General features: G+C 35.5%; 1 protein-coding gene across 17 annotated transcripts in view; it reads right to left on the bottom strand.

The window, feature by feature from the left end:
• CELF2 (CUGBP Elav-like family member 2) overlaps positions 1–12663 on the bottom strand; it is a 969093-nt gene that overhangs the window by 363875 nt on the left and 592555 nt on the right. For 5 of the 17 annotated variants that reach the window (XM_023504698.2, XM_023504700.2, XM_023504699.2 and 2 more), the window contains exon 1: positions 12373–12532. The exons of 4 other annotated variants lie outside the window; for them this stretch is intronic. In XM_023504698.2, coding sequence (XP_023360466.2) covers positions 12373–12479 — 107 coding nt within the window. In that variant the 5' untranslated portion in view covers positions 12480–12532. Of the gene's footprint in view, positions 1–12372; positions 12533–12663 lie in introns of those variants that run through there. 8 more of the 17 variants (XM_031940485.1, XM_031940488.1, XM_023504701.2 and 5 more) reach the window with 2 other exon arrangements.

The raw sequence follows: 12663 nt of genomic DNA, 5'->3' as shown, positions 1-12663 counted from the left end.
TCAAATCCCTTGAGGGAATAGTGGATTCAAAGCAGCTTTTAATCATACTATAAGGAGGGTGAAGTTGTATGTAAGTAGGTCATAGAGAAAGCATTATGAGTGCATAGGTTACTGCTTTATTTAACAACTACAGTGTAACATACTTTCAAAGCACATTTGCTTTTCCCATTTAAAGTTAGAAGAAGGACCAGGGTCAGATGCAAAAGAAAACTTACCCTATAAAGGACACAAAGATATGAACCAAAAAAAGCTTATAGGATACAGCAGAATTTAAATAATGAAGCTACAAATATACAAATGATGAAACAGAAGTATAGGATTCCATGTAGAGGGGGTGTGTGTGTGTGTGTGTGTGTGTGTTGGGAGAAGGGAATAAGAAACACATTTCAGGGTTAGAGCTAATAGCAGTCTTCCAATATAAGCTTTTATTTCAAATGTCTATTATGTTTCCATGATTTCAGCTCATATACAAAATCATCTTATTTAAAGTGAACTTTTAAAAGGTCTTAAGCTTAAAAAAAAAATACCATCCTCCAAATATCCCTCTCTTCCTCAAGGAAAGCTTAAAATGACAGAAAGCAAAGTTAAAAGATGCAAAAAAAAAAAAAAATTAACCTTTTGGATGTGTTTTGTGCTGAACTGAGCCATCCAACATCATGTTTTGGTAGTGGATTTACTTGATGGTTAGCCCCATTGGTCTAGTTCCAGAAGCCTTCAAATTCCATGGAGCTATTTAGCATTCTGGTGAAGTTAAAACAGCAACTACAGGGGTAAGCCTGATCTCAACTGGCCTTTCCCATTTGCGGGACCTACAAACTGAAATCCTGGCTAATATAACTTTGAGGAATTGGATGGCCCAGAGTTCAGAAGCAAGGGCTTTCACTTTTGTCTGGGACCCTTCCGTTTTAGTACCACAAACTAAAAACCCTGAAGCTCTTCTCTCATCCCATCCCCCTACCTTCCTTAATTGTCTCTCTCTCTCTCTCTTTTTTTAATCAACTTGCTATTCATTTCCCAAACAAAAGGCAATGTAAGAATTGGAAGCACTTCAAGGGGGAAGTTTCTGAATGACCTCATTTCATAGCAACTCTTCCCAGGCAAGTAAATGCAGTGTTCCATTTTAACAGCCCACCTTCCTTATCCTCCATCCTATACTGAACTCAGGCCAATGAGCACTGTATGAGGCTCAGATTATTGCTGGCTTCAAAACAAGGACATTCAATTAAAAAAAAAAAAAAGAAATGCTATATAGTATGATAGATGAAGTACTGTTTCTCCCAAAAAGCTCCCTCCCACTTTATCAATGAAATAGTCATTAGGCACAGATTTCCAATGGAACAATCCTATTAAAGCAAGGTACATTATTTTATTTTGATGCTAGAGTCTAATGTGTTTCTCACACACAAGATTTAAAACAGTAAAAAAAAAAAAAAAAAAAAAGTGATGGGACACCTGATCCCCTCCTCCTGCCAATAACACAGTGTATTCCATGATGAATAGTCATTCTGTTACCACTAAACATTAATTAGAAACATTAATGAGAAACTCTTTAAAAGACATTACCATATCGGCAACACAGCTACCTAAAGTTATGGAAAACTCTCTTCAATGATTGTATCCTTCTTTTAAAAAATTTACCTGCACCTCTGGCTCTTCATGTCAAGCCAGAATCCAAAACAGATTTCCCTTATCACATTTTCAGATTCAAATTTTATTAACATAACTGTTGTGGTTAAAAACAACAACAACCCACCAATGTGCTTAGAGCAATTTGGAGCCAGAAAAATGGGACCTAAATGGGAATTTCCTATCATTTCCAGCCAATAAATTTGAAATCCACATGAATTTTAAGTGCCTGAGAGGCTATCTGACTTTGTGGCCATGTGTTTGTTCTTAGCCCATTCCAGCTTCATTATCGACTTGCAAAAATAAACTATGGTGTTTTTCATGTGCTTTAAAAAATAAAAATAAAATAGATCCATAAGTGATACAGTGTGAATGTATCTTTTTTAGTTTTACAAAGGTGTAGGTTGATTTTTTAAAAATTGACAGCAACAAGTGAAAACTTTCCACCTGTCCTCTCCCCCCCCCATTTTGAAAACTCATGAAATGTTGGCCTTATTAAATTCTATTAAGGTTATGCCACCTGTTTCATAAAAATAAGTCCTAAAATTAACATTTTCTGGGAACATGAACATGCTATTAAAATTTCATTTTACATTTTAAAGTACATTTAAAATAGGCATATCTGCTTTAAAACAACTACTGCAGATTGCTTATTTCTAAGTTTTTTTTTTTCTGAAACATCTTTTATTCACAGCAAATATTGAACTGTGAATTTATCTACATTTAGAAGGCTCTCTCAAATTGAAGGTGTTGCTTGTTGTACACACATCTAAATATTCACATACACAAATAATGCACACACCCACATATACATATACAGGGAACATATACACCACCCCATATAATGCACATATACACTTTTGCATTCTGAAACTCAGGTGTAAATGAGATTTTTATGATGATTTCTCCCAATAGAGAAAATAGGAACACTGAAAATCTTCTGTATCCAAATAGCAACCACCTTTCCTTTCCTTCATTCTTTCTTTTTCTTTCACATTGCTTTTGTCCTTTCTTTTCTTTGTTTCTTCTTTGCCTCCTTTTTTTCTTCTCTTTTTTTTTTCCCTTTGTTTCTCAACAGAGAGCTCCAATTGTGGAACAATGCCAAAAGCTGGGGGGTTGGGAGGGAGGGGGGGGGGGAAAAAGGGGGGGGAAGAAGAGAAGGGAAAACACACACAGAGACAGAGACATATATATATATATATATATATATATATATATATATATAAATAAAGAGAGAGAGAGAGAGAGAGAGAGAGAGAGAGAGAGAGAGAGAGAGAGAGAGAGAGAGAGAGAGAGAAAGAGAGAGAGAGAGAAGACAGGAGAGAGAGACAAGATAGAGAGACAGAGACAGACACAGAAACACAGACAGAGAGGGATAGAGAAAGAGAGACAAAAACACACAGAGAGGAGACAGGGAGACACAAAGAGACAGAGAGAGATAAAAATTCAGAGAGATGGGTGTGTGTGTGTGTGTGTGTGTGTGTGTGTGTGTGTGTGTGTGTGATAAAGAGGAAGGTAAGGGAAGAGTGAATGGAGCAGTCATTGCTTATCTGGAAGAGAAATCAAGTTTGGCTTTGCTTTGGCTGAGGCTGATTTCTGAACTAGGAACAGCTGCTCTATTCACTGGGCAGTGCAATTCCTTTTCAGACACTGCCAGGGGATATGCTAAGGGAGGCAGGATCAAGTACTGTGTGAAACGAAAGTGAGTAATAGCATGGGAAAATTAGGAAGGACAAGAGTAGGAAGAAGCAGGCAGAGAAAATGATGATTTGATGTTATATTGCAGGCATCAATAAATATTTGTAAATTGATGAAAGAATGCCTTTGGTGATACCCTCAAAGGTACATGTATTTTAAAAATTCTCCCAGATTATATACTCAGATGCTTGTCTTGTCAACAGGAATAAACTCCACTGGTTTTTATAGACTTATAATTAAGAAAAAAGATCCCTGCCTTACAGTATCCTCATCAGAGAAAAGTTTGCATTCTATTGCAGTTCCTATCCCGATCTCTGCCCTTCTACTTCTGTCTATTTTCCCTCCTCCTTCCCCTGGCTCAAAGCAAAGTTTTTTTCCCTAGTTTCACATTTAAGTTACTGGAACATGTGATAAAAGAAGAGAATGAATTACTGCCTTAAGAAATAGAACCAACAGCTAGCTGAACAGCTGCAACTAGAAGGAAGATAACAGTAGGCATTACTCTGGGTCTCAATGAAAGCAGCAACAGGTGGGGGGGTGAAGGAGAAAGAAATGAAAGCGTTTTGAGCCTTCTGGTGGGGTGTTCTGTGACTGTGGTCCTGGCATGAATCACAATCCCATCTTATGAGCCAGTCTCGGGAGGTACTTCAGCTCCATTTGTCTGGGTCTCTCCTTTTCAAACAAATATATCTTGATGACGAGGGAGGATTAGACACAGCACAAGCTTTGGGTTTCAGTAAATTAAAACACATGAATCTACTTTACCCTCAATGATAACTAATCTCCATAGAAGAGCTTTTGTCCATTATGTGGAGAGTACACCTAATATGGAGGCTGGAGACAAGAGCTGGATAAGACTGTTACTTTAAAATAGAATGAAAACATCATGAGATCTGAGAACCAAGCCTGTTGGGTTCTCCATTTCATTCTGTCAAAGATCCTGCTGGATGGCACTGGAAGCTAATGATTTAACTTTCTGATGAATCAGCTAGTCTCTAACAAATGGGCAACTATCACTTCTTAGTAGGGAAATCTAAAAAAATAAAAAAAAAAACATCAAAGGCTATCATTATTTTCAGATAATGATTAGTTACATTTTTAACTTTCTTATTACTCTACCAGTTCTATAACTAATCTCTTAAAATGTCAATGTGGGTTGAAAGTGACTCAAGTTTTGGACCACAAAACATCTATTTTTTTCCATGACATGGTTCAAATATGTCTCTTTAAAAAAAAAGATTATTTAAAGAGATTTGAAAATTTTGCTTTGTTTCTTATTTTAAACTTTTAAAAAAAATTATAAATCTCTAAAGTCCATGAGAAAGAACAACTGGTTTTTCAGTTTTTTTTTTTTTCTCAACTGTTTCAAGGACTATACGAATTATTTATCAGAAAGATAGAATGTCCACACAAAAATTTTAGTGTAGATACAAGAATCATGTTTTTCTGATAAAAAGAGGGTTTGGATTCCTAGGTAAACTACACTACCAAGGGTGTGATCTTGGCAAAAACTGAACCATTATATGTTTCAGTTCTTCTACATATAAATAGATGCTTTCTTCTTCCTTACATTATGTAAATGTGCTGTTATTAGAAGACATCATAACAATAAATTGACTTTGGGTTTTGTAAAGAAAAGCACTATATTATAAGCTCGTAGGTTGAAAGACAGAAGAGAACTTAGAGGCTATCTCATCATTTTACAAATGAAAAAACTGTGGCTACCTGATGCTGAAGGTCATACAGTATCAGGATTTGAACTCGTGTCTCCCAGAGCTATGTTCACTATGTCATCTCTTTGCCTTTTAGATTTTAAACCCAAGGTAGTATGATTTTATTTGGTTAGCTAGATAGCACAGTGGATAGAGCATAGATTTAGAGTTCTGGACTCAAATGTTCCCTCAGATATTTACTAGCTATGTGATTGTGACCAAACATAATAATAGAGAACATTTACAATGGAATTTGCGCCATGTATATGTTATCTTATTTTTATTATAATAACTCTGTGAAGTACTTGCTGTTTTTCTTCCCATTTTACAGAAAAGGAAAGTGAAGCAGAGAGTTGTTAAGCCTTACAAAAGTCACAGAGCTGGTAAATGTATGTGGTCTTCTGACTTCAAGTTGAGGGCTCTTATTCACAATGCCACCTACTTTTCATTTTTTGCTATTAGCTGGCTCATCTCTCTGTGCCTCAGTTTCCACACTGCTAATGTGGAATAATTAATAAGAATAAATAAGATGCTAATAATAGCACCTATGTCACAGTATCATTATGAGAATCAAATGAAATAGCATCTATAAAGTATTTTCCAAACCCTAAAAAGCTATGTAAATGCTATTTATTATTTTTATATTAATTTAACTTTTACATGACCAATATTCTTTCCCCTCTTTTTTCCACCTCAACCAACTTATGCTACATGGCCTATCTCAAATCTTATTTCCTCCTGGCAGTTTTTCCTATAGTAATTTGGTCTCTATAGAATTCAACATTTTTTGAATCATAATCCATTTATTGCCTATACCACATCACTTAGCACATTATACCCTATCTTGTGCTTTCTCCATGTTTCGTGTGTATTAATCATATCTCTCCCCTTACCCCTACCCTTTTTCTCCCATAGGACCATAAACTCCATGAAGGCAAGGAATGATGTTTTTATATATTTTTTTTGTATCTCTCATGGTATTAATGCTAGGCACATAATATTCCATATATACTTGGCTGATCATCACAGCTTGAACTACTGGTGGTCTATCTGATCTCCTCCATGGAGATGAAGCACAAAGTTAGGGAAGAATACTTTATTCTGTACTTATATTCAAAGAATGTTTTAAATTCATCTAAATTTGCTATTTTTTCCAGTTCTCCCCATTTCCAGAAGTTAAAAACAACTGAAGGAAAGAAAATCCTAGGGGCATACTTAAAATCCTTCCATTCCATGTTCTTATGAACCTCCAATAATTGAAATGAAAAACAGAGAAGAAATTATTAAAAGTAAAAGGGCTGTTCTTCTCCTTTTATATTCTACTTTTTCTTCTTATCTTTCATTCTTTTACTCTGATCACAAATTTGGCAAGGAGATGAGCTGGAAGGAACAGAGGGCTGCACCTTGGGGAGCTGAATTTACTTCAGGAGGGGAAGTGTGTCTAAAACCACAGAAAAAACAGTCACTAAGCATATCCATAATCTTTCTTACAAAGGTATAGTTTTTGTTTTAACTGACTCATGTTAATGGGTAAAATGATAACGGATTGGGAAATTCAGGTAAATGGCAATACTATAGCTAATAATTTAATGGAGCTTTAAGATTTGTAAAATGCTTTATGTACATAATCTTACTTGATAATTACACTGTCCTTGTGAGTTACTTGTTATTATCTTTTTTAAAAAAATATGAAGAAATTGAGAGAGGATAAAGAATTTGCCAAGAGTAGAAACAAAATTCGAATTCAGATATTCTAAGGCCAGCATTGTGCCATCAATACAGGATGCAAAGTACAGGAACCTCAGGCAAGAAAATATGTAGATTATCTAACAATGTACCAAATTTTTAAGAACCATAGGTTCTATTTTTCCTTACACACACACACACACACACACACACACAATTATTTTAAAAGCTATAAATCCCAGTAAGAATTGAAATGATACACCAAGGTTTCCCCTTCCCTTCCAACCATCCCCTAATTCCACTTATTTAGCCATCAAGGAACCTCAGGGTGGGATAAGCAATTGACAGTTATCTTCTGGAAATATTCCTCTTTGCAATGTTTTAGAAGAGAGGCATGGATGATAATCCTAATAGCTTAAAAAAAATAAGAACATCCTAATTATTGGCACCTGAGACTGCTTTCTCCTATCTAAAAGGGAATCACAGGAATTCAGAACTGGAATGAAATAGGATCATTCACCTCCTTATGAATACATGCTGGCCAGCAGCAAGATAAGTAACTATACCCATTGATGGTCTTTGAACCATCTTGTTTGTGGAGGGGAATGGATGAATAGAGGCAAAAAGAAGACCTAGAAATCTGAGAGCCAAAGAGAAAAACACAGTTACATCCTAGGACAGAGTAACACTGCTATTCCTGAGATTGTTCTACAATGGGGAAATGAAGCATTTGATCAGTTCCTATATAAAGGCTTAACTCTAATAGAAGTAGTTAATTTAGAGAACAGCTAGTGACCAACGAGAGAGAAAAAGAGAGAGAGAGAGAGAGAGAGAAAGACAGAGACAGACAAAGAGAGCGAGGGAGAGAGAGAGACCCAGAGGGACACATATAGACAGAGAGACAGAGACAGATATACATCCACAGAAACACAGAAATAAAGATCCAGAGACATAGAGACAGAAAGACATAGACATGCACACACAGAAGAGATTCTTACAAACTTGTGAATACAGCAGAGCTGTAAGACATGTTAAGTTCTATTTTAATAAGCCTTTCTTCCCCATGACAAGAAAATCCAAGTTTTTATTTCCTCTGTGGGTATGCTGGCAAGTCCTGTTTCATAAACTCCAGTGATTCATCATCTTCTCAGGCAGCCAATCACAGAACAGGTCAAGTTGGAATAGGCTACGGAGGCTGAAGCTCATACTGCCCTAGTAATGTATGTCATCCTGGGCTTGGTGTCATTCTTTCCCAATTGCTGACATTTTCAGTTACCTCTGATAGGGATGACATACAAGTAAACGTGTTGGAAAGCAGTAAAAGAGTCATGGGAAAGCTGTGGCAAAGATAAATAACACCTGTACATGATAATCCCTAATGACATTACAGGAAGCAGGAATGATATGTTTAGAAACAGAATTTACCTCATCTAAAAACAACACTTAACCAGTAGTATTTGTGACACTGTACTGAATCATAATCTAGGGAATAATTTGAAAGATAATGTTCAGAAGAATAGAAATGGGCACACATGGTGGGGGAGGAACACACACATACCCGTACACACGTACATTTAAATTTAAGTTTACAGTTTTTCTGAGATTACTCTCTGGAGATTGCTGGCATGTAAAATGTAGAGGTGTTTAAGCTCTAGAACACTTCATTTTAATTCTTAATTGGCCACATCATTTGAACCTCACGGATGTTTTCCTTCCCCAGACACCCTCTTCCCAATGTCAGCTAACTGAAATTCCACAAATTGTTAATCCTCTCCAAACCCTGTCCTTTGAAAGAAGTATGGCTGCATCTTGCCTAAAAAATAAGAGTCTCTACTAGCTAAAAGAAGCTCTCAAACCAGCAGCATAGCACAGTAGGAGTAAGGAAAGACAGATAAAGATATAAAAAGAAAGAGATAGAGAAACACAGAGAAAACTAGAAACAGTGAGGCTGAGAGATAAAGGGATGACAGAGAGATAGAACAGAGACAAAGAGATTTGTCTGAGAGAGAAAAGAAGAAAACCCTTCTCCTCCCAAAGAGCCCTGCAACCCTCAGAAAGTATCTAAATTATAAAAATGAGGAGGCTAATAAGGTTGATTCATAAATAAGTCAGAAACTGAAGAGTTGCACTGATTAACACATGAGGGGGGGAGAGGAGGAAGGTACAAATAAATGCTGCAGAGCAGCAGAGGAGGCAAAGAAGGTCCCCGCACTCCATTAATGACTTCCACAGAAATCGCTTTACGAGCAATTCAGTTGGCTGTTTCTAATTTCCTCGACATCCATCCCATGTGAAAAATCAAGTCATGTTTCTGATCTGGGAAGTATGGGCTCTTTAATGCCAAGTGAAAACCTATCTTCTTTTCACATGAAGCTCTTTCCTTGGCATCTTCCCTTTAGGTTTCATCAACATAGGTGTTTCCAGGGCTGTAAGCAATGAACTTTCCATCAGCCACATCTTCTGCTAATTAACCCTCCTGATTACAATAATTAGTATTGATTCACTCCTTGAATGACTTCCTAAGTATTCAAGCACAATCTGCACTTGCTATAAAAGTTCTAGATATGAATATTAATTGGAAATGCTCTTTTGTTTTTTCAGCCCCAAAGGTATAGTTTGCAATCTTATATACTTAAACTTGGTAAAAGGAACACTTTAGTTTTTGCTCTGCTTTAATGAAGAGAATATTAATACTTTGGGATTAGAGATTGTACTTTGTGATCAAATGAAAACATGAGACATGGCTCAAAGCTCATTTGGGAGGCTATTCCGAGTATGATTTCTACAGTCTGTTTCAAAATGACAGTTTATTCATTTGAATTTTCAAGCATTTCTCCTTGCAAATCTGAACTTTTCATAGTTCTACATTTTAAACTATGCTTTATTTTGGCATCTTCTGGTCACTTGGCAAGTTTGGGGGAGGGGTGAATTACACAGTTAAGAATTACTGCAGGATACAGGCTAGCTATCTTGGTACACCTAAGCAAATGGATGCAGAGAAGTTCACCAAATTCCTAGCAGTGAGCTGTTCTTTCAATTAAAACAAAGGGTTATTTACTGAATCTAGGAAGGTGGATTTCAGTTTCTATACGTTAAAAAAAAGCAGCAGTAGAGACTCACCTAACAAGAATCACCCAAGACTTAATGGAATAGATTATAAGTGAAGCATCTGTAATTTAATATGACTAAGAAACTAGCATGTATGTTTCAAAGTTATTTCTTAACACAAATACAATATTAACGAGCACTTGGGGGAATAGAGGAAACTATTGGTTAAGATTGAATTCTCAAAATACTGTTTAACATCCTCTCAAGTTACAGAGATAACATGAATTCATTACTTTCGGCTTGTTTTCTGGATCTGTATTTTCCCAAATTATAAACTGGCCGATCTGGAGACAGTGAAAAAGGTTTCACTAGTTTCCTGTTTTGAGCTCATCCTAAAAGCAATTGCTAGTGCACCCATTGGAGCGAACAGTTCACATTAGATTGGAAGTAAAAGACCAAGATAATTGCAAATCCTAGAATCCACTCTGTACAAGATGAGTAACTTCAAAAATATAGCATACCACAGCTTTAGAGAAAAAAAGCATCATCTTATCATTTCTCTGAGGACCAGTAAATGTTTCTAAAAATGTTGTCAAAAGCTTCTTGTCTTAAGAAAAGCACTCTATATCTGAACTTTTCATGCTAAATACTAGTCACATTTGCATTTATGGTTTAGTAATAACATTAAAACATATTCCATATTCTCCAAAATCTAAACTATAATAATTTATGTCCAAACCCTTGAAATATATTTATTGTTTCACATACACATATTTTCATATATATTAAATGCTATCCCTAATTCCATTCTCATTATTGATAAAATAAATTAATAAGGTATATGACCAAGAAACATTACTTCCAAATAAAACATTTTGATTTTTATTGATATTTCTCATTTTAAAAAAAGTGCTACAAAATCACTCTAAAATTTAACTGATCTTTTTATTGCTTTTAGTCCATATGTTTAAGCAAAATATGCATGTTAGAGAAAATAACTATCTCTTCGATGATTATGCTTATCAATAAGTAAATTAATTGACATTTAAAGTACTTTTACAATCAGTTAAATTCCCAGGGGAAAAAAAAGTTTTTTTTTAATTTTACAAATTAGAAATAGATTTTAAAAAAATTATCTTCCTTGAAATCTCACTAGCCCCAATTAGAGATAAGCATTTGTCTTTCAAAACACAATTTTGGAAAGCTTGAAATTTTTTTCTTTCCATAAAGCTGTACCTTATGAGGGCATAAGAATAAATTAAGACTCAGAAACAAAAGCTTCAATATGTCTCCACAGAGACCTATAACTCAATAATTATTATCATAGTTATTTTAGAATTATATTTTATAATTAAAATTATGTGGGCAAAAGTTCCATCATTTGTCCTTAGATTTCTAATCATACTTCTTTCTGGATTACAAAAATAGATCAAGGACTAGAAATAATAATTCATTTAATTAAAAAAAATTCCTCTTAACTTTGTCTATATTGTAAGTGCTTTAAGTCTATAAAACAGGAAAACTTGAAATTGCCAGCATTAAATATTGTAAAGACATTCCTGACAACAAGGTATTTGCCAGATTGATAATGGTATTACAAGCTTCTCAATCAATAAGTTTTCTTTCTCTAGTTAACAGAGAGGATAGCAATAAATCTCTAACTTAATCCAACCGACATAGCTACAAAATGCAAAAAGCTCTGTGAACAGTAGATATTAAATTTTTTAAACCCACAACCCTAAACAAGCAATACTAAAAGCTCTTCATTCTGCATAGTCTATACAAACAAGATTATAGAAGATAAAAAGAGTGTTGGGGGGAAAAAAAAGCCCAACAGCTCCAGACATGCATTAAGCTAGTTTGACAGCTCCATTGTTCAGCCCGTCCCATTGTCAGACCCAAAGATGTATTCAATGCTACAATGTCTGCTAGAAAATAAAGAAAAGACTACATTTTTCAAAGCAGGATGCCAGTTTTCACATAATTCCCTCTGCCCCCCAAAAAGGTTAGTGGTAGCTCATTCTTAGTATAAGATGGAATCGTAGTATAGGTGACATGCAAGAATTTAAATTTGTTTTCAATATGTGGGGACTCAGGACACCAGGCATGTTCACTGGTCCTCCAACACAGGTACATATTTTGGCAAACAGAAGAAAAGAACTCAACTGGTAGCACAAAGGACTATCTTAGGTCAGCTAAATTCTGATTAAAGTGATATTTAGAACACAAGTCTAATATGGAGTCTTCTTATTTCTTTTTTACCATGATTATTTCAAGCACTGTGCATAATAATGAAAAAGAAATATTACAAAGGGAAAGACAAATGAAGAGTCAAATTTTGGTCTTTAAAATTAGTTGCCTACCCTTCACATGTAGCAGTAAATCAATACACGATAATCTTTCAAAAGCTAACTAGTATAAATATGACTTGCACATAGCAATCCCTTTTCTCTTTCTCTCTCTCTCTCTCTCTCTCTCTCTCTCTCTCTCTCTCTCTCTCTCTCTCAACTGAGAAGCAATTTTATTCAGAGAATAGTTATTGTCACAGTCAGTTCTGGCAATTGGAAAGCATACATTAAAAACAAAGGAGATGACAACATACCTTAAAAGCAGCTCCTCATTTCTCATAGTAACAGCGGATTTGGGACAGCGCATGCTTTCTACACCGATACTCTCAACAAAAGCCAGTTCAGAAGTGCGCTCAAACATCAATGCCACAGTAGCTGTTCACTAATACGCTTCTCTCTCTCTCTCTCTCTCTCTCTCTCTCTCTCTCTCTCTCCTTCCCTCCCCCACTTCTCTTTTCCCACCCCCAATCTTAGTCAAATGCTGAATGGTGGAGCAAAGGGGCCCCTGCAGATTCACTAAGTAGAAATAATCCTCTCTGACAAGT

This window comes from Sarcophilus harrisii, chromosome 5 (genome assembly GCF_902635505.1).
Source record: "Sarcophilus harrisii chromosome 5, mSarHar1.11, whole genome shotgun sequence".
NCBI lineage: Eukaryota > Metazoa > Chordata > Mammalia > Dasyuromorphia > Dasyuridae > Sarcophilus > Sarcophilus harrisii.
Note: the sequence above shows the minus strand (reverse complement) of the source record. Positions and strands in the feature narration are given on the sequence as shown.